Source organism: Indicator indicator, unplaced genomic scaffold (assembly GCF_027791375.1).
Source record: "Indicator indicator isolate 239-I01 unplaced genomic scaffold, UM_Iind_1.1 iindUn_scaffold_218, whole genome shotgun sequence".
Taxonomy (NCBI): Eukaryota; Metazoa; Chordata; class Aves; order Piciformes; family Indicatoridae; genus Indicator; species Indicator indicator.
Window position 1 is genome coordinate 1 of NW_026539293.1, and position 21,889 is coordinate 21,889.

Genomic DNA, 21,889 nt, shown 5'->3' on the forward strand with positions numbered 1-21,889 from the left:
AGAAAGAAGAATGAAGGGAAAACAGGGATCCTGCCTTGAGCCACCAACCCCTAAGGGAGGCTGGAGGTGGGTCAGGTGGGCTGCAGCTTTTCCTCCTGCAACAGGAGGAAAAGCTGCAGCCACAGCCCTTTAATTCACTAAAGCCTCAGCGTTTTGCTGAGGTCTTTGATTCCTTTGTCTCCTGGAGATGATCAAAGTCTTTTGTTCTCCTTTAGGTTCCAAAGAGACAGAGTGCAGAAGGATGAAAGCGGGGGGGGGGGAATGAGTTGGGTTGGGGGCAAACCCGCGGGTCTTTGCTGCTTAGTTGGGGAGTGGGGGGAGGGGGGGCTGTAACCCAGCACTGCCTTCTCCTGGTCTCTCATCCCTGGTGTCAGAGCTTTTAATAAAGCAGCTGCTCCAGACCTTTTCCCTGTGGCTATTACTAATGGAACAGGGTTGTGAGGCCCTGCAGAGATACTGGGGGATGAGTCCTATTTCCTGGGAAGCCCTTTTAACCCTGGGTGGTTGTTGGATTAGATGACCCTTTAATGATCCCTTCCAACCCGGATTCTGTTGATTCAACGATCCCTAGGAACTCCTGGCACTGAGGACACCTCCCAGAGGGTCAAGGTGAGCATCCAAAGCCAAGCTCAGCAGCACCCAGACCCCTGGTAGAAGTGGGTGGAATCTCTGGAGAGGCCATGGAGCAGCTGAGATTTTACACCTGACTCAAGCACGTTGGGGGAGTACAGATGGCCCAGGGTTTATTTAGCTGCTGTTTGGTATAAAAAGCCCAGCCAAGCAAAGCCTTTGCAGCTCCCCACATCATGAAAACAGGAAAAGAAACAGGAGGAGCTCAGGGAGCCCCTTCTGCTTTGTCACCTGACTGGGGAGAGCCATGGGGTGAAACAGCACGGGGCAGGATAAGCAAAGATGCTGCAGGATGGGCAGGGGTGCAGGGGCTCCTCACACCTCCAGGATGGGCAGGGGCTCAGGGGCTCCTCACACCTCCAGGGTGGGCAGAGATGTTGGGGTTCCTTACACCCCCAAGATAATCAGAGATTCTGGGGTTCCTGCTACCTCTGGGCCAGGCAGTGATGCTGTGGCTCTTTGCAGCCCAAGGACAACCCTGCTCCAAAGCCTGCCCTGAGTCCCTCAGGTCCTGCACTGCTCTCTGTTCCTCTTTGTCCCTCTTTGGCTTCTTCTTGCTGTCCACAAGCCGAGCTCAGGACTAATCCCCGAGCTGAGAACTTGGAAATTCAGCCTTCAAGCATCCCTCGATGCTTGGAACTGCCTCAAAGGCTTGAGGGAGAGCTTCTCCCCCTGCAAGCACACCAAGACCACTCCTGCCTGCTGGGTTGTGGTTTTCGGGGGGAGGACGCTGAGGATCAGAGCCTGCTGAGCTGGGGCACCTCCCTCAGAAAAAAAAAAAAGAAAAACCCTGCCTTCCAGGCAAGAATACAACAACAAAAAAAAGGAACCTTGGCAGACAGAAGGAGCGCAGCCTGGCCTCACCCTGCTGGCTCCTTGATTTGCATGGCTCGGGGTCTGTCTGCCTGAGCCGCCGCCGGATGAACGAACCAGACAGGGAGCCCAGGGCCAGCTCTGCCTCTCCTGCCTTTTTGGGTTTGGTGGTTGTCGTTCCCACTCCCAGCTCTTACATATATTAAGGAAGGCAGGGCTGGAAGGGGAACGAGACTGCTGAGGGGGGGAGGAGGTGTGGGCAAGAGAAAGAAGGCGGGGAGGGGAAAAAAAAAAAAAGAATTACAGCTCCCGGATCAAAACAATAATCAGCTAAATGAATTCCGCAGCATTTTCCCGCATGACTGCGAGTGATAATTTAGTGCGGCAGCCAGCTGGAAGCGAAAGGATTAATTCTGCACTTAGTGACACCCATGTGAATAATTCATCACGCACAGACCCCCTTTTCGATGACCCCCTCCTCTCCCCTCCCCCACTCCCTCCTCCCGCCCCGGCTCGGAGCAATCACTCCAAAGACCCTCCCCGGCCAGCCCCGGGGGTGCCGCAGCAGGCAGACCTCTCCCAAATTCGCTTTCAGGAGAGGTTTGAGGGGTTTGCAGAGGCTGGAAAATGAGCTTGGTCGGGCTCACGGGACGCATCCCAAGCCGTCCTCGAGCCAAGGGCCGGCGGGGTCCCCCTCCTCCCTGGGAAAAGCCGCCGAAATTCCCTCCCTGCTGCGGCAGCCCTGGGGACCGAAGGCTGGAGGCAGCTGGACGTTTGTCATCGTGGTTAACCAGCCTGGTCCTTCTCTGCACGGAGACGGTCACCAGCCTCTCCCAAAGGCCCTGCCTGTGCCCTGCCTGCCTCCAGCTCGGGTTTCCTGGGAATACAAGCACGTGCTCAAAGCCCCGGGAAAAGGGAGGGATGCACAAGGGCCGGAACGGTGCCGCTTTAACCAGCTGCCCGGCGGCACGATCTAGAGCCCTGAGGGATTAAAAACCCAGATCCAGCCCAGCTGATCCCCGCCTGAGAGGTTTGGAGAGAGGGTGGCAGCTCTACAGAGCCATCTCCTGCCCTCTTCCTGCCCCTCCCTGCCTCGGGGTTCAGCATCCCCAGCACCTCACCTCTGATGGAAGGAGCTGCAGGCAGAGCCCCACGGTCGGGATGGCTCCAGACGTGGTTTTGAGGTCCGTGCCCTGGGAAAGCAGAGGAAAGGTCACAGCCTGTGCAGGATTCTGGGTTTCTGCCAGGGCTCTGGGTGGCTTTGGCATCACCCAGGTGCCATCCCCCAGAGAGGGACTTGTGACAAGGGCTTGTAGTGATAGGATGAGGGACAATGGCTTTGAGCTGGGAGAGGGGAGATTGAGACTTGAGATGAGGAAGAAATTCTTGCCAGTGAGGGTGGGGAGACACTGGAACAGGTTGCCCAGGGAGGTTGTGGTTGCTCCCTCCCTGGAAGTATTGAAGGCGAGACTGGATGAGGCCTTGAGCAACCTGGGCTGGTGGGAGGTGACCCTGCCCATGGTGGAGGGCTTGGAACTGGATGATCTTTAAGGTTCCTTCCAACCCAAACCCACTCCATGACCCAGGAGAAGTTCAAAGCAGGGATCCTGGCTTCTCTTGGGATGCTGGGGAGCTCTGCAACAGGCTGCCCAGCCAGGAGTACTGCATCCAGTTCTGGAGTCTCTATTACAGGAAGGATCTGGAGGTGCTGGAGAGTGTCCAGAGAAGGGCCATGAGGATGAGCAGAGGGCTGGAGCTGCTCTGCTATGAAGACAGACTGAGAGAGTTGGGGTTGTTCAGTCTGGAGAAGAGAAGGCTCCCAGGAGACCTTCTTGTGGCCTTCCAGGATCTGAAGGGGGCTACAAGAAAGCTGGGGAGGGACTTTTGAGGGTGTCAGGGAGTGACAGGACTGGGGGGGGGGGGGAATGGAGCAAAACTAGAAGTGGGGAGATTCAGATTGGATGTTAGGAAGAAATTCTTCCCCAGGAGGGTGGTGAGAGACTGGCAGAGGTTGCCCAGGGAGGTGGTGGGAGCCTCATCCCTGGAGGTTTTTGCAGCCAGGCTGGATGTGGCTGTGAGCAACCTGCTGTAGTGTGAGGTGTCCCTGCCCATGGCAGAGGGGTTGGAACAGGCTTGAGCTCCCTTCCAAGCCTGACAATTGCTTCTATGTGGAGATGCCTCTCCCACCATGCCCCCACAGCCCCCAGCTCACCTGCACAGTGAGGCCATCCACACGCAGCCCTCCCCTCCGTGCCCCCAGCTCCTGGAAAACACTGCTGGTGAGGGGCAGCACTGAGTATCCCAAAGGGATGAGAGGGCCAGGAGCATCCCAGACTGGGAAAGGGGTGAAAGCAGAAGGTGGTTAAAGCAGGAGCTGCCCATAGCCAGGCCTGGATGGGGAGGGGGCTGAGGGAGAGCATCCTTCGTGGGGTCCCCAGACTCACTGGCTTTGGATGGGTAATATTCAATCACCAGGGCAGTGTCTTCAGAGAAGAGAGTGGCCACGTCTTGGCCATGGAAGAGGAAGGAGGTGTTCCAAGTGGGTTTCTCTGGTGGGCCAGCTGCTTGGGACATCTTAGGAGAGAAAGAAAAAAAAAAAAATTGTCCTTTAGTTGCTTTCTAAGCTCTAGAGGAGAAATAAGCAGAGAGGAGGGAGAGGAAGTGTAGTAGGGAAAGAAAAACCTTAGCTCAACCCCTCACATCCCACCCCTGCCTCTGGTTTTTTGGGGAGGGGGATAGAGGGACCCCAAAAGCCTGCTCTGCAGGCTTTTGGGGTCCCTCTATCCCCCTCCCCAAACCTTTTTCCCCCCCATGCATGAGCCCAGCAGATATTGACCAGTGGGCAATGTGTTTACCCCTGGAGCCACTGAGCTGTCAATTGGCTTTTCTGCATCAGCAACATTCCTGCTGCAGGAGGGAGGGGTGGGAGAAAGAAGGGGGAAAAAAAGCAGGGAAGTGTCTCCCTCTGCTCACAGCTGGCAGATGTTAATGGACATGAGACCCCCAGAAGTGCATTATCCAACCCTTGGGGCTTGGTGGGGGAGGGAAGTGTGGGGTTAGGATGCTTCAAACCACCCCTCCCCCAGGAAAAGATCTCCATGCTGGGCTGTTAAGTGCTGGCTCAGCACCAGGTGGGTTGGCTTGGATGGGAATTTTGTCAGGGATTGGGCATCAGCTGGGAGTTTTGGCTGGGATGAAGTTTGGAGGGAGCCCTAATCCATGTCTGGAGGCAGCTCCCGATGGATGGATCCGGCTCAGCACCCTCCAACCACTCTGTGCCTGGAAGTCCTTAGGGAAAACCAGCATGGATTGGGGCAGCTCCTAATGGATGGATCCAGCTCAGCACCCTCCAACCAGTCTGTGCCTGGAAGTCCTTAGGGAAAACCAACATGGATTGGGGCAGCTCCCAATGGATGGATCCAGCTCAGCACCCTCCAGCCACTATGTGCCTGGAAGTCCTTAGGGAAAACCAACACAGACTGGGGCAGCTCCCAATGGATGGATCCAGCTCAGCACCCTCCAGCCAGTCTATGCCTGGAAGTCCTTAGGGAAAACCAACACGGATTGGGGCAGCTCCTAATGGATGGATCCAGCTCAGCACCCTCCAACCACTCTGTGCCAGGAAGTCCTTAGGGAAAACCAACACAGACTGGGGCAGCTCCCAATGGATGGATCCAGCTCAGCACCCTCCAGCCAGTCTATGCCTGGAAGTCCTTAGGGAAAACCAACACGGATTGGGGCAGCTCCTAATGGATGGATCCAGCTCAGCACCCTCCAACCACTCTGTGCCAGGAAGTCCTTAGGGAAAACCAACACAGACTGGGGCAGCTCCCAATGGATGGATCCAGCTCAGCACCCTCCAGCCAGTCTATGCCTGGAAGTCCTTAGGGAAAACCAACACGGATTGGGGCAGCTCCTAATGGATGGATCCAGCTCAGCACCCTCCAACCACTCTGTGCCAGGAAGTCCTTAGGGAAAACCAACACAGCCTGGGGCAGCTCCCAGCAGATGGATCCTGTGACCCAGCTCAGCACCTTCCAGCCACTCCTCTCCCTCCCCATCCTCCCTCCCAACCCCCCGGGCTGCCTCATCCGGCTCCGAAAGCCCAGGCTGGGGCGGGGGTGGGGGCGGGGAGGAGAGCTCCCGCCGAGCCACCAGCCCCCGCCTCCGGTTGCTTTCCCTGGCATCAACCTGGGCGCGATGCTGCCAGTTCGGTGCCGTTTTCGGCTCAGCAGGGGAGGGAGAAGAAGTCAAACGTGGCACCAGATTGTGGGTTTGACCCCAATTGCCACAGGTCCGGAGCCCACATGGCTCCTCTCCCCAGGACAGGGAGGAGGGATCGGATTCCCTGGTTTTCCCCCTCTCCCAAGCCTGATTTGGAGGGGTTGGGGGTTGGGGGGAGGGAGTTTTGCCGGGGCCAAGCTGTCTCCCATAGGCTGGGGGGGAGAGATGGAGGCTCTGTGCCAGGGCATCAGAGCCGATGCAGTGATGTGGGCAGACGTTTTGGCACAGCAACTGCTTCTGCCAAGGGCCACCTGGAGGAGCACAACAATGGGGATGGGCAGAAGGAGGAGGAGGATGGAGACACCTTCATCTTCCCTGCCTACCCCAGCAATCATCTCCTGAAGGCTGCTTCCAAGGCAGCAGCGTTGGCATGAGGAGAGAGGTAGAGGTGGCCAAGCCCACAGAGTGTGTCCTGCCTTCCCCAGGGGGGAGGCCATCTCCTGGGCTTCACCATGGCCTGTCTGAAGGGTGCAAAACCCCAGAAGAGGTTGAGAAGCTCCAGATCACAGGAGGAAAGGATGTGAGGGGTTGGAAGGGACCTCCAGAGCTCATTCAGTCCAACACCCCCACCCCTGCCAGAGCAGGACCATAGAATCCAGCACAGGTCGAGCAGGAAGGCATCCAGGTGGGGCTTGAAAGTCTCCAGAGAAGGAGACTCCACAACCTCTCTGGGCAGCCTGTTCCAGTGCTCTGGGACCCTCCCAGGGAAGGAGTTCCTCCTCATGTTGAGGTGGAACCTCCTGTGCTGGAGTTTGCCTCCATCATCAAATGGGTGAGGTCGGAAGGTTCCCAAAAGAAGATTCATCTTCAAGGAGACCAACATCACAAAGGCTTGAGCTTGGTCCTGGGAGGACAGAGCCAGTGTGGCTCTCTGTAAGAGGCACATCCTGGTGCCCATCCACCCCCTGAGCTTCCCCTTGGCACCAGCCTGCCCAAACCCACCCAGCCTGGTGGCAAAGGAGCACCCAACGGGCAGCTCCGTGCAGGTCTCGCCTCACTCCTGCCCCCTCCCCCAAAACCTCCTGGTCTCCAGGAGCCAGGGAAGGGTTAACCAGCCAGGAACCCCAAAGCCTCTTCAGTAAGAGAGGTGCCCTGCTGAAGGTGAAGCCAAGCCCCATTGCCTGCAGATGCTGATGGGAAGTGACAGGCGAGAGGCCAGGCTGGGCTGGCAGAGGGATCGAATCCGATTAGCCTGCCCGCCAGCCCGCTGGGGGAAAGCCATTAACCTCTGCAGCCACAGCAGCCACCCTCCCTCCTCCTCCTCCTCCTCCTCCTCTTCCTCCTCTTCCTCCCAGCCTTCCCTTTTAACCATTCCTCCTGGGCATTTTACAGTTTGTCCTCTTGGAGAAGCAACCAGGGTCCTACAAGGGGGGGAAACCGAGGCAGGAGATGGAGGGAAGAGAGGGGCTGGATGTGCAAAGGCAGACAGAGCCCTGGAGGTGAGGAGAGGAGGAGGAGGAGGAGGCAGCAGGCATGCATGCAGGCCAGATGGCCAGGTTTAATCACTTGTCCTCCTGTGTTGGGCTCCCACAGCTCCACACTGGCACTGCTGCCCGTGCTGGGGCTGAGGGGGCAGAGTTGGCTTGAGCTTGCCCACAGCTTCCCAAGGGCTTGTGTGTGGATTCATCCCTAAATCCAAAGCAAACTCGATGTTTCTTGGGCTGTTTTTTTCTTTTCTTAGAGGCCTGTCCTTGCTCTGGTTTGAGGAACTGCAGCCCAGAGCAAGGAGATGGGGAGAGGGGAAGAGAACGTGGCAGGCAAGCAGGGGCCAGAGTGGGCAACCTCTACCTCAAACCCATTGCCACAGTGGGGCTGGAGGGTGCTGGGCACAAGGAGCAGGTGCAAAGCCAAAGCAGAAGGTTCCTGGTGCTTCCGTCCCCCCCTCCCCCAACTTCTCACCTGCAAAGAACAGCTCAGGGAAGGTGGAGGAGGAGGGGAATAAACCACCAATGACTGAAGGGAGTGAAAGGCACTAATGAGTTTGATGACAACTCAGTGCCCCGTGGGTGACTTGGCATTTGGCCACCCCCCCGGAGGAATATTTTCATTCTGAGCTCCCCAAATGTGTTGACAGAGGGAAGGTTGCTCCAAGCAATCCAAACTGAACACACAGGGAAGAAGGGAGAGGATGAAGATGGAGAAAGGGGAGCTGGGGACCAGCTGGATCCTTCTTTTGGGGGGCTGCTGGACATCTGCCCTCACCATGCTTTTGGCTGGCACTTTGCAGAGGTGAAGGGATGGAGCAGCTCTGGTGTCTGAAGGGTGCCAGCTTCATGCTGGCTTTTGGCTTGCCTGCTCCATTCCCTCTTATCCCTGTCCCATCCCCTCTCCTGCCTGTCCCATCCCCTCTCCTCCCTTCCCCGTCCCCTCTCCTCCCTTCCCCGTCCCCTCTCCTCCCTTCCCCATCCCCTCTCCTCCCTTCCCCATCCCCTCTCCTCTCTTCCCCATCCCCTCTCCTCCCTTCCCCATCCCCTCTCCTCCCTTCCCCTTCCCCTCTCCTCCCTTCCCCTCCCTCTCCTCCCTTCCCCATCCCCTCTCCTCCCTTCCCCTCCCCTCTCCTCCCTTCCCCTCCCCTCTCCTCCCTTCCCCATCCCCTCTCCTCCCTTCCCCATCACCTCTCCTCCCTTCCCCATCCCCTCTCCTCCCTTCCCCATCCCCTCTCCTCCCTTCCCCATCATCACAGCATCACAGATTTGTTTGAGCTGTAAAAGACCTCTCAGATCCTCCAGTCCAAGCACAGCCCCAACACCCCCATGACCACCAACCCATCTCCCAGAGTGCCTTAACCTCACCTTTCCTGAACCCCTCCAGGAGGGATGGGGACTCCCCCACCTCCCTGGGCAGCCTGTGCCAATCCCTGACCACTCTTGCAGCAAAGAAATTCTTCCTCCTCTCCAACCTCAACCCCTCCCTAGTGCAACTCCAGGCTGTTTCCTTTCACTCTATCACCTGCTACTAGGCAGAAGGGACCAACCCCCAGCTGCCATCCCTCCAGCCTCCTGCCTCTCCCAACCCCACCACTTTTTGGCAGGGCTCAGGAACAAAAGCAGGGCCCCCTCCTGCTCTCCAGCACGCTGTAGGCAAGTTTCCCTGGCAACAGCTATTTTGAAGATGTGCCTCTCCAGCTCTCCTGGTGGCACTTGAGGCCCAGGGAGGAGAAGGTCTCTCCCTTGGAGAAGCAGGAGGAGCTGGAGGCGTGAGCAGAGCAGGAGGGAAAAGGACAAAGCACTGAGGAGCTGCCTGTGGGGCTCTGGCAGGGAGATGTGGGCACTGTGTCTGTAGTGCTCACAGCATTGCTTGGCCCCATCAAGCTTTCCCCTGCTGCAGGAGGGCTGCTGAGTGGTGCTCAAGTGGGATGGATGCTGCCCAGGGAGGTGGGGGAGTCACCATCTCTGGAGGGATGTAGCAGCTGCAGAGGTGTGGTGCTGAGGTTTCACTGAAGCAGAGGATCACAGAAACACAGCATGCAGGGGGTTGGAATGGACCTCTGGAGATCACCCCCTGCCTAAGCAGGGCACCCACAGCAGCTTGCCCAGCAGCACAATGCCCAGGGGGGGTTGGCAGAGAAGGAAACTCCACAACCTCTCTGGGCAGCCTGCTCCAGGCCTCCAGCACCCTCACACCAAACAAGATTCTCCTCCTCTTCAGATGCAACCTCCTGGGTTCCAGTTTGTGTCCATTGCTCCTTGGCCTGTCCCTGGGCACCACTGAGCAGAGTCTGGCCCCAGCCTCTTGCCCCCCACAGCTCCTTCAGCTCTTGCTGAGCATTGCTCAGCTCCCCTCTGGGGCTGCTCTTCTGCAGGCTCTCACCCTCAGGGCTCTCAGCCTTTGCTCCTCACAGAGCTGCTCCAGGCCCCTCAGCAGCTTTGCAGCCTCCCCTGGACTCTCTCCAGCAGTTCCCTGTCCCTCTTGAACTGGACACAGGACTCCGAATTTGTCCTGAATAGGGCAGAGTAGAGGTGGAGGAGAGCCTCCTTTGTCCTACTGGCCACACTCTTCCTCATGCACCCCAGCAGACCACTGGCCTTGGCTACAAGAACAAGTTGCTGGCTTATGGTGAACTTGTCCCCCAGCACTCCCAGCTCCTTCTCCACAGAGCTGCTCCCCAGCAGGTCCCCAGCAGGTCCCCCCTCCCCTCTCCTGCTCCTCCCCAGCTGCAGGACCCTGCTCTTGCCCTTGTTGAACCTCCTGAGGTTCCCCTCTGGCCAAATCTCCAACCTGCCCAGGTCTCCTTTAGTGGGGACCTGGCATTGTTGGCTTCATGGTTGGACTCCCTCCCCTGAAAGGTTTTTGCCAGCCAAACTGATTGTCTCCTCCTAGGGCCCCACCCCCAGGGATGCACTTGGCCTCCTACCTGTGGGCAGCCCTGGTTGACAACTGAGGCTCTGCTGAAGGCTGCTGCTGGGGGGTCTGGGAAGGTGATGGTGGTGGGGCTGAGGCCAGGACAGCAGGTGGGATGGTGCTCCATGAGGTGCCTGAGAGAAAGGCAGCATCAGCATGGCATGGCCATGCCCACAGCTGGCAAGCCAAGTGCCAGGGGAGGCTCAGGTTGCATTCTTCCCTCACCATCCCCATGCCACCAGCAGCTCCCCACAGCCAGCACTCACTTGTACTGCTGGACATTGGTCACAACCCTGGCCACAGCAACAAGAGCTCCAGAGGGGGAGGCCAGGGGGGCTGACAGCCCCTGCAGCAGCACCTGGGAGGTGAGGGAGATGGGAAGGGTCCATGGTGAGGGAGAGGAGATAAAAAGCTGCCCACATAGAAAGGGCAGGGTTGGAAGGGAGCTCAAGGCTCAGCCAGTCCCAACCCCCCTGCCATGGGCAGGGACACCTCACACTACAGCAGGTTGCTCACAGCCACATCCAGCCTGGCTGCAAAAACCTCCAGGGATGAGGCTTCCACCACCTCCCTGGGCAACCTCTGCCAGGCTCTCACCACCCTCATGGGGAAGAATTTCTTCCTAACATCCAATCTGAATCTCCCCACTTCTAGTTTTGTTCCATTCCCCCAGTCCTATCACTCCCTAACACCCTCAAAAGTCCCTCCCCAGCTTTCTTGGAGCCTCCTTCAGATCCTGGAAGGCCACAAGAAGGTCTCCTGGGAGCCTTCTCCTCTCCAGACTGCACAACTCCAACTCTCTCAGTCTGTCTCCATAGCAGAGCAGCTCCAGCCCCCTGCTCATCCTCATGGCCCTTCTCTGGACACCTTCCAGCACCTCCAGATCATTCCTGCCCTCCAGAACTCAGCTTCATCACCATCACCAACCACCAGAGCAGGAGAGAAGGTGCATCCTCCTCCTCCTCCTCGAGTCAACATGCTCTGGTCCATCCCAGCCTCTGCAGACCCACCTTATCCCTTCATGCCCTCCCAGGAGATTTGCCTTCTTGGCCACAAGGACAAACACTGCTGGCCCATGGTGACCTTGTTGTCCAGCAGGTCCTTGCCCACAGAGCTGTGCTGCTCCCTGGGGCTTGCTCCTGCCCGGGGCGCAGGACCCTGTGCTTGCCCTTGGTGGAACTTCCTGAGGTTCCCCACCTCTCCCCAAACCTCCCAGGCACTCTGAGGCACCTGAGGCCACCCCTCTCACCTCCAGGGCCACGTAGCTGAAGCCATGGCAGCGAGGAATGCAGCTCCCCTTGCGGCTGATGGTGACCTTCAGGACTGTCCCCACCGGGTGCCCTGCCCTGGGCTGTGCGTGGGGGAGAGGCAGCTGTGGGAGGAGGGAAGGGCAAGGCCACCGAAGCAAGCAGCTGGCACCCAGCTGACAACTGAGAATTAAAGCTCCTTGCCCCCCTGCAGCCTTCCAGAAAAAGGTCAAGAAAAGAAATCCTTCTGCATTTAAGGATTTAACGGTTGCCAGGCTCGGGGCAGGGGAGAGGAAACTCATTTCTGCCAGAGCCAGAGCACAGGGGAGGCTGCAACCCAAAGCAGTGTGGCCAGCAGGTCAGGAGAGGTGATCCTGACCCTCTGGGAAGACCTTACCTACACTGCCCTGTCCAGCTCTGGGGCCCTCCACACAAGAAGGGCATTGAATGGTTGGAGAAGGTCCAGAGGAGGCCACAAAAATGCTCAGAAGGCTGGAGAACCTCTGCTGTAAAGCCAGGCTGGGAGGGTTGGGGTTGTTCAGCCTGGAGAAGACTCCAGGCAGACCTCAGAGCAGCCTTCCAGGACCTGAGGTGGGCTACAGGAGAGCTGGGGAAGGACTTGGTGAGGGGCTGTGGTGCTAGGATGAAGGGCAATGGATTTAAACTGGAGCAGGGGAGGTTTAGGTTGGACATTAGGAAGTTCTTCACAATGAGAGTGGTGGAACAGGCTGCCCAGAGGTGTGGGGGAGGCTCCAGCCCTGGAAGCATTCAAGGTCAAACTTGATGAGGTCCTGAGCAACCTGATCCAGTTGGAGGTGTCCCTGCTCCCTGCAGGGACAAGATGACCTCTGAGGATCTCTCCCAAACTGCTGCATTCTGTGATTCTCTCTCCCTGCTCCTTTCAGGGACAAGATGACCTCTGAGGATCTCTCCCACCCTGCTGCATTCTGTGATTCTCTCTCCTTGCTCCCTGCAGGGACAAGATGACCTCTGAGGATCTCTCCCAAACTGCTGCATTCTGTGATTCTCTCTCCCTGCAAGCACAAGATGACCTCTGAGGATCAATCCCACCCTGCTGCATTCTGTGATTCTCTCTCCTTGCTCCCTGCAAGCACAAGATGACCTCTGAGGATCAATCCCAACCTGCTGCATTCTGTGATTCCCTGAGGCTGGTTTGGGGCTGGGGGAATGGCCCCAAACTGAGTTTGCCAGGTCTCAGCTGGGACTGCTCATATGTTGAGATGGAGAAATCCTCACTGAGGGGCTTGGGAAGGGACTTTTCTCTAGGGCTTTGTGCCCACCTTGCATTAAGGGCTGCTGTGCCCCCACCCTGTTTAATCATGGACTGCTAGGGGTTGGAAGGGATCTCTGGAGATCATCCAGTCTGGGGATCATCCCCTTGCCAGAGCAGGATCACCCAGGGCAGGTCACCCAGGAACCAGGGCACGGCTCATGAAAATCTCCAGAGAAGGAGACTCCACAATCTCTCCGGGCAGCCAGCTCCCAAGCTCCAGCACCCTCACACCAAAGAAGTTTCTCTTCCTGTTGAGGTGGAACTTCTTGTGTTCCACTTGGTGCCCTTCCCCCCTTCTCCTGTCACAGGACACCACTGAGAGGGCACTGACCCTTATTTGACACCCACCCACCCTTCAGATTGGGGCAAACATTGCTCAGCTCCCCTCTGGGGCTGCTCTTCTGCAAGCCCAACACCCCCAGGGCTCTCAGCTTTGCCTCCTGACAGAGCTGCTCCAGGCCCTTCAGCATCCTTGTAGCCTCCCCTGGATTCTCTCCAGCACTTCCCTGTCTCTCTTGAACTGGAGAGCCCAGAACTGGACAGAATATTGCAGATGTAGCCTCAGTAGGGCAGAGCAGAGGGGCAGGAGAACCTCCCTTGAGCTGCTGGCCAGGAATCTTCTTGGCACAGCCCAGGATCCTGTTGTCCTTCCTGGCCACAAGGGCACCTTGCTGTCCCCTGGATTAACAACCACTGTGGTATGGCCCAGCCCCACAGCTCCTTCTGCAGGGTGCTGAGGACAAAAAAACCCACTTCCCAACTTGCAATCCCATTGCTTTTCCTTTGTGTTTGGTTCGCCCCACCCCTCCCCCTCCACTGGAGATTTGGAAAAGCCCAGCACAAGGCCTTCCTTGTTCCCACCTCGTGCAGCTCTGGGCTCCAAAAGCTCTTTCAGCACCTTCCCCAACCTGCCAAAGTCGAGGTTCCCACCAGGATTACTGCTTACACAAGGCTCCCTCTGCCCCCAGCCCCCAGCTCCAGCTGGAGGGGAAATCAGGGATCTTAGCAGGAATAAGCAGTGGGAAGGAAGGAAGGAAGGAAGGAAGGAAGGAAGGAAGGAAGGAAGGAAGGAAGGAAGGAAGGAAGGAAGGAAGGAAGGAAGGAAGGAAGGAAGGAAGGAAGGAAGGAAGGAAGGAAGGAAGGAAGGAAGGAAGGGAAGGAAGGGAAGGAAGGGAAGGAAGGGAAGGAAGGGAAGAAAGGGAAGGAAGGGAAGGAAGGGAAGGAAGGGAAGGGAGGGAGGGAAGGGAGGGAAGGGAGGGAGGGAAGGGAGGGAAGGAAGGAAGGAAGGAAGGAAGGAAGGAAGGAAGGAAGGAAGGAAGGAAGGAAGGAAGGAAGGAAGGAAGGAAGGAAGGAAGGAAGGAAGGAAGGAAGGAAGGAAGGAAGGAAGGAAGGAAGGGAAGGAAGGAAGGAAGGAAGGAAGGAAGGAAGGAAGGAAGGAAGGAAGGAAGGAAGGAAGGAAGGAGGAAGGAAGGAAGGAAGGAAGGAAGGAAGGAAGGAAGGAAGGAAGGAAGGAAGGAAGGAAGGAAGGAAGGAAGGGAAGGAAGGAAGGAAGGAAGGAAGGAAGGAAGGAAGGGAGGGAAGGAAGGAAGGAAGGGAGGGAAGGAAGGGAAGGGAGGGAAGGAAGGGAAGGGAGGGAAGGGAGGGAGGGAAGGAAGGAAGGGAGGGAGGGAAGAAAGGAAGGGAGGGAGGGAAGAAAGGAAGGGAGGGAGGGAAGGAAGGGAAGGGAGGAAGGGAGGGAGGGAAGGGAGGGAAGGAAGGGAAGGGAGGGAGGGGAGGGAGGGAGGGAAGGAAGGGAGGGAGGGAAGGAAGGAAGGAGGGAGTGAGGAAAGAAGGGAGGAAGGGAGGGAGGAAGGAAGGGAGAAGGGGCAGGAGCTGCACCTACCAGCACCAGCCTGCAGTGGTGGGGCTGGAAGGGCTGCAGGTGCCCCACTGGCAGCTGGAAGGTCCCCAGGGCTTCCTTGGTGGCTTTGTCTGCCACAGTGAGAGTCAGGGCTGGAAGGGAGAGGGTCAGCTGTCAGGATCAGCAGGGCTGGCCATGCAGTCTGGGGAAGGGGAGAGCAGATGAAGTGATGGGGAGAGGTTTGGGGAATGAAATTCTTTCCAGTGGGAGTGGGGAGACACTGGAAGAGGTTGCCCAGGGAGGCTGTGGATGCTCCCTCCCTGAAGGTGTTCAAGACCAGGTTGGATGAGGCCTTGAGCAACCTGGGCTGGTGGAAGGTGTCCCTGCCCAAGGTGGGGGGAGGGAAGGTGGAAAGAGATGATCTTGGAGGTCCCTCTCTGACTCAAACCATTCTCTGAATCCAAGGTGTGGGTGAAGAAGGGACAGAGGGGGTGGGAGGATGGATTTGTTTTCAGCAGCCCCTTCTCCTTGCAGGTCTTGGTGGGCTGGGCAGGGGGCAAGACTTACAGCCATGCCAGATTTAGATGTGGACACACACAGGAGCATCCCAAGGAGCCACAGGGAGCATGCCCCAAGAAAGGGAAGCCCATGAACCACTGGCACACCAGCAGCACAGCTCAGACTACTCTTGGAGAAGCCAGGACTTGCCACCAATCCGTCCCTGGCTCCAACCCACCAGGCTGGGCCCCTGCCGTGAGCCCTCCCTGCCATGGGGTCACAGATAGGTTCTGCAGCCACTTGTCACCACCACCACCACAGGTACTCATCTGCTCCCCCACCCCCTGGCACAGCAGCATCATCCCCATGGGTGGTGGCTCCCTTCCCCCCTCCATCCCCTCCCAGCTCTTTCCTTCCTTCCTTCCAAGCAAAGCTGCAATTTAGTCGACAAGCAGGAGCAGAGCCTTTTATCAGGAAAAAAAAAAAAAAAAAGAAGAAAGAAAAGAAAAAAAAGGAGCTGATGGAAGGGGAAGAAAAAAAAAAAACCAAACCCAAACCCTCCCTCTCTTTGTGCTGCCAGCAAGACTTGGCCTTCCCTTCCCCCACCTTAATGACTGCACCGAGCCTCAGGCCTTAACTCCTGCTTGGCCAACCCCAGGGTGCCCAAAAGGAAGGTGAGGAAGCAGGCAAAGTGCATGGAGCAGGCTTCCCCCAGCTCCTGCTCTGCAGCAAGGGCTCCAGTTGAGTGGAGGTTCTCTCACCAGGCCCTTGTAGAAAGAGCAGCAGGGAAGACATTTAGGGATGGGGAGACAGAGAGAGAGAGGGAAGTGGCTTTCCTGCTGGGGATGAGCATGCTCAGCAGCCTCACCCAATGGAAAGAGCATTTCTGGGCAAGAAGAAGATGGAAAGCATATTTCTGGGCAGAAAAGGTGCAAGCTGCAGCTGGAGACAACAGCCTGGGGAGGAACATCTGGGGGATGAACCTCTCCCAGCATCTGGGGGATGAACCTCTCCCAGCATCTGGGGGTTGAACCTCTCCCAGCATCTGGGGGATGAACATCTCCCAGCACCTGGGGGTTGAACATCTCCCAACATCTGGGGGATGAACATCTCCCAGCATCTGGGGGATGAACATCTCCCAGCATCTGGGGGATGAACCTCTCCCAACATCTGGGGGATGAACCTCTCCCAGCACCTGAGGGATGAACCTCTCCCAACATCTGGGGGTTGAACATCTCCCAGCACCTGGAGGATGAACTTTTCTCAGCATCCAGGGGTTGAACCTCACCCAGCACCTGGGGGTTGAACCTCTTCCAGCACCTGGGGGTTGAACCTCTCCCAGCACCTGGGGGATGAACCTCTCCCAGCACCTGAGGGATGAACCTCTCTCAGCACCTGGGGGTTGAACCTCTCCCAGCACCTGGGGGATGAACCTTTCCCAGAACCTGGGGGATGAACCTCTCCCAGCACCTGGGGGATGAACCTTTCCCAGAACCTGGGGGATGAACCTCTCCCAGATTCTGTGGGCTGAACATCTGGAGGATGAATATCTCCCAGCATCTGGGGACTGATCATCTCCCAACATCTGGGGGATGATGGGAGGTGGACAAAGCAGGTCCCACTGGGTTTCCCCCACATCTCTCCCAGTACATCATGGGGCACAGTACATCAAAAGCTCCTCAGTTTCCCTGAGGCTGTGGTCTGCTGGGATTAGGACCATGTGAAGCTTGCCTCCCCCCAGCTGCTTTTGCTAAGGGGCTGCTTGTAATCAACCCCCAGCCCCTAGTGCCACGAGGTTCATTCACAGCTGCAGACCTCTCAGCCCTGCACGGTGAGGAGCAGCAGCACAGCGTGGGTCCAACACCTGTGAGGTGCTGGGATGGCAGTGGGGAAAGCTTTGGGGTGATTCCTACTGAGGCTGCTTCCCATGGGATGCTCTGGAGGACAGCCAGAGCTCGACAGCATCACTTGTCCCATCCTGCAGCACTGGTCCTGAGCTGAAGCCACCACAGCCACACAGGGTTGGTCCCCATCGTGGCCTGGGTGCTGCTCAGGGCCCTTTGGAGCATGGGCTCCCTACTATCCCCCAATGAACCCTCTGAGGAGGTCAGAACCATGTCTCAGTCCCTGCTGTAGAATCAATAAGGATGGAAAAGACCTCCAAGACCCTCAGGTCCAACTGCTGACCCACCACCCCCCCTGCCCACCAAACCGTGTCCCCAGGTGCCCTGCCTGCATGCTTTTGGAACATCTCCAGGGCTGGTGACTTCCACCACCTCCCTGGGGAGCCCCCAGGCTTCCTTGGATGCTTTCACCTGCCCAGCCTGCATCTTCAGCAGCCATTTCCACCGTCACCTCCTCCTCCCAGGTGGGTGCATGGGTGGGCACCGTGGATGCGTGGGTTGCCCCCTGCTCATCCCCTCTGCTGGTCTTCCTGGGAGGGAGAGAGGAGGCAAACCAGGCTGGTTACTGGGTGAGGGGTGGGCACTGTCCCTTCTCACAGTGGCCAGCTTGCCCTCAGCACAGCTCTGGCCCTTGCTCTGGGGAGGGTCGCTCCTGGCGGGGGTGTGGGGGGGGTGTTATCCCAGTTTTACTCCCAGTTGCCAGCCCCTTGCCAAGCCCCCAGCCATGGGGTTTGCAGCCCCTCTGCTTCAAAAGGCTGCTGCAGACCCTGGAGGCTAATTAAGTGGCTGCATTGATGAAGGGACAAGGAAGGAGGCTGCTGGGAAAGGGGGAGAAGATTGAATGTTAACGACCAGTGTCATTAAACACACAGATAAGGAGGCTGAGCAATAATTACAGTGGCTTTGGGGGCTGTGGGCCTCGGGGAGCTCTTCAGCCCTGCTGCTTGCAGGGCCAGCATCAGCAAGGCTGTTTTGAGGTGGTTCCTCCCACTTTGATCAATCGACCTTCCATTGCTCACCAGCTTGGCTGATGGTAATGATCCCACCCCCCTCAGGATGGGGGCTGGTAGACCTTCCAGGGATCTCTGTTGCCCACTGAGACTCTTGGGGTTATCCTGGCACTTCCAGGCTGTGGTGTCCTCAAGTCTTCTCCATCCCTGCCTATGGGGCAAAGGGGAATGGTGACCTGGCAGCAGGCCAACGTGCCACATGCCTCAGCCCTGCCAGTGGGTTGCTCTGGGTATTAAGATGATCAAATGTCTGGTGCTAGCACTTCCAGGAAAGCTCTTGCTGGAGCAGAGCCAGCATGGCTCTTAAGGAGAGGTGGTGGCTGAGAGAAGATGGCTCTTTGCCACTCCCTGGGAGCTGGAGACCCCAGCTCTGGAGGATAGGAGACCATAAAGATCCTTCCAGCTGCTGGGTGAACTCCAGGCAATGCTGAGACTGTGCAGGCCCATCCCAGCTGGATGGAAGGATGCTTACAAGACCTCCACCCCTTCTTGATGCTGAAGGGACTGATCTCTGGACCCACATTGCCTCCACATCCCATAGCATCATAGAATCGTCAGGGTTGGAAGGGATCTCAAGGCTCAGCCAGTCCCAACCCCCCTGCCATGGGCAGGGACACCTCACACTAGAGCAGGTTGCCCAGAGCCACATCCAGCCTGGCTGCAAAAACCTCCAGGGATGAGGCTTCCACCACCTCCCTGGGCAACCTGTGCCAGTGTCTCACCACCCTCCTGAGGAAGAACTTCTTCCTAACATCCAAGCTGACATCCATGCTCCTCTCCCACGTGTCTCTTTCCCCACTGGAGAAGGCCACCTGCATCCCACAGGGATGGAGCTGAGCTGCCTGGCTCTGGCAGGTGGGAATTAGCATCGGGGCTGGCACTCTTCTGGAGGGGCTGGAAGGAAACTGCCTCTCCAGTAATGAGCTCTGTGGGGGATTGCTCTGCCAGCAACGTGCTCGGAGTCCGAATGAAGCCAGACCTGGGCTGGGGAGGGAGTGAAAGGAGGAGGAGGAAGCTGAGAAGGGGCTGCTCTGGGCCCCCTTTCATTATCGACTTGCCTAAGGAGGAGAAGGCATTCAAAAAGAGCTGTGAAGTGGGGAGAGGGGGGTTGGGGGGAGGAGAACAACCCACAACAACACAACACGTGTGGATGGGCTTCCAGAGCAAACGAAGAGGCCTGGGGGCAGCGGGGAGGCAGCGGGAACGGCAGAGAGCAGAGAGGGTTTGATGTCTTCTCCTCATCCCAAGCAGCTCCCAGCCTCTCTGCTGGGGCAGGGGATGAGGGTCTCCGGCGAGCAAGCCCGAGGGATAACCCATCTGGGATGGAGCCCGAGGTGCTCCTTGGATGCTGTGCGTCCGGCCCTGCCTCTCTGGAGGCAGGCGCTCGGCTCTGCGGCTCGGGGCGGCAAGCAGCCACCCCCCTCCCCCTGCCGCTGGGATAAAAGAGGAAGATGAAGGCTAAAGACAATCCCCCCCGGGGTTATTATACATCAGAGTCTGGCTCCGGTGCTCGGGGACAGCCACCCTGCTGTGGGTGACCCCGGGGTGGGCAGCAGAGGGCTTCGGCAGGGCTGTGCCCAGCCCTTGTAATCATTCCTTTATCTGGTGGTTAGGAGTTGTTATCCCCACGGGGCTGATGCTGGTGCAGGAAATCACAATCCCGAGCAGGGAGGGTCGTGGTTGGCAGGACCAGCACCCAGGGGTGGTTGCAGGATGTGGCCCTAGGGAAGGCTCCTCTCTGCCCCCCGCAAACACGACTGTGCTTGGTGATGAGGTTGGGGGGGGGGGGGGGGGCCTCAGGTGCAGGTGAGGGGGGGGATAAATATGGATAAATCAAATCAATAGGGATAAATCAGTGTGGATGAGCAAATCAATGTGGCTAAATAAATACAGGTAAATGAGCGTGGATAAATATCTATGGAGATGCCAATATGGATGAATAGGTGTGGATAAATGTGTATGGATATGCAAGTATGGATGAATAAATAGAGAGAAATAAATGGGGATAAATAAACAGGGATAAACAGCTGGGGATAGACATATATGGATATAAAAATAGGGATAAATAAATAAGGATAAATACATAAGGATAAATAGGGATAAATAACTGGGGATAGACATATATGGATATAAAAATAGGGATAAATAAATAGGGATAAATAAATAAGGATAAATAAATAGAGATAAATAACTGGGGATAAACATGTATGGATATCAAAATAGGGATAAATAAATAGGGATAAATAAATAAGGATAAATAAATAGGGATAAATAAATAGGGATAAATAACTGGGGATAGACATATGGATATAAAAATGGGGATACATAAATAGGGATAAATAAATAAGGATAAATAACTGGGGATAAACATATATGGATATGAAAATAGGGATAAATAAGTAGGGATAAATAAACAGGGATAAATAACTGTGGGTAAATATATATGGATATAAAAATAGGGATAAGTAAATAGGGATAAATAACTGTGGATAAATACAGATGGATCTAAAAACATGGATAAATAAATAGGGGTAAATAAATAAGGATAAATAACTGGGGATAAACATATATGGATATAAAAACATGGATAAATAAATAGGGATAAATGAATGTGGATAAATAACCAGGGATAAATACATATGGATAAATCAATGTCAGAGGTGCACCAGCAACTGTTGAAAAGGTTCAGAGTCACAGACTCCTTGGAATCATTTCAGCTGGAAAAGACCTTTAGGATCACCAAGTCCAACCACTGCCTAACTCTCCCAAGTCTGCTATGCTGATGAAGAGGAGAAAAGCAGAACTGTAATTTCCTTTCTCTTGTGACAACCTCAATGTCCACATTGCTCCTGACCCCCTGGCCCTGGGATGCACCAGCTTGCATCCCACCAGGCTCAGAGGGGTCCTCCCCCCGAAAAGAACCCTGCTCAGTCCCACTTACCACACTCCCTTGCTCTGGGGTTATCTGCTGAGCCCTTCAGTTTATTTTGGGTGGGGACACATCACAGAGCTAAAAGGTTTTGCCTGTGGGAAGAGCCTCACCCCCTCCCCAGGTGGCTCGCCCCATCTGCACCACAACCGGGACGTGCAGGAGGAGGAAGGGGGGGGACGTGGGAGCCCCCCCATCCCCCAGGCTTTGGGAGCAGATGGTACATTCAGCAGCGACCTTGAGTTTCTTCTCTCAGCGCTGAAGGAGCGAGGAGGGACCTTGGCCAGCCCTCGGTACTCGATGGTGAGGAGCAGGCGGCCGCGGCCGGGCGCTTTGTACCGCTAATTGCAGGCACGCCAAGGTCGGCCCCGCGTCCCGCCATTCATCTGGGAAAAGGAAGCCATCGAGGGAGGGAAAGGCAGATGCAAACCCCTGGGTGCCCCTGGAAGCAGGGAGTGAGGCTCTGCTCAGCATTCAGAGGATGAGGAGCAGAGACAAGCTGCCGCCGGCTCCCCGGAGCATCCACCCCATCCTCGCTGGGGCAGGGATGAGCCAAAGCTTATCCAGATGCCTCTGCAGGTTCTCCTGTTGCTTGAGGTCTTCTAGATTCACTCTTCTGAGCCTTTCCCTATGCCTGATCCTCTGCACCAAGAGCTGGACACGAGTCTGGGCATGAGCACCACAGAGGGCTGGTGCCCACCTATCCCACTCCTCATTTTCTGGGGGGGTGTGATGCTCTGCATGCCTGCAGATTGATCTCAAGCTGGCTCCACTGGTGGTACCCAGCCACTTCGGGGCAGGGGGAGAGAGGAGGGAGTAATCAGCTGCCACCAGGTGCCCACCAGCACATCCACCACCTGCCCTTCTCCTTCCTCCTCCCCACCTTTTAACTGCAACCTGCTCCTCTCCTTCAAAAGCCAGCGCCCTGCAAAACAATCACTGATTCCCTTCTGCCTTGGCTCCTTCACTATGGTTACTAAAAGGCCCCTCATGTGTCCTGCATCCCTAATACCACCCTCTCCTCCCTTCCCCTCCATCACTCCCCTGTTACCATGGCGACACGGTGATGGAGCAGCACCAGAATGTAAAGAGAGACGGA

At 56.7% G+C, this 21,889-nt stretch overlaps 1 protein-coding gene across 1 annotated transcript in view; it reads right to left on the reverse strand.

Annotated features, from left to right (window-relative positions):
* Positions 1 to 2,564: 2,564 nt before the first annotated feature.
* The window catches only part of LOC128980504 (coiled-coil domain-containing protein 33-like), a gene marked incomplete at its 3' end in the record, with an annotated part of 44,911 nt that continues 25,586 nt past the window's right edge, over positions 2,565 to 21,889 (reverse strand). Inside the window, exons 5-12 of the mRNA XM_054398976.1 lie at positions 17,263 to 17,381; positions 14,492 to 14,601; positions 11,318 to 11,419; positions 10,335 to 10,426; positions 10,082 to 10,202; positions 3,888 to 4,017; positions 3,656 to 3,777; positions 2,565 to 2,636 (exon numbers count right to left, since the gene is read on the reverse strand). Coding sequence (XP_054254951.1) covers positions 2,565 to 2,636; positions 3,656 to 3,777; positions 3,888 to 4,017; positions 10,082 to 10,202; positions 10,335 to 10,426; positions 11,318 to 11,419; positions 14,492 to 14,601; positions 17,263 to 17,381 — 868 coding nt within the window. The remainder of the gene's footprint in view (positions 2,637 to 3,655; positions 3,778 to 3,887; positions 4,018 to 10,081; positions 10,203 to 10,334; positions 10,427 to 11,317; positions 11,420 to 14,491; positions 14,602 to 17,262; positions 17,382 to 21,889) is intronic.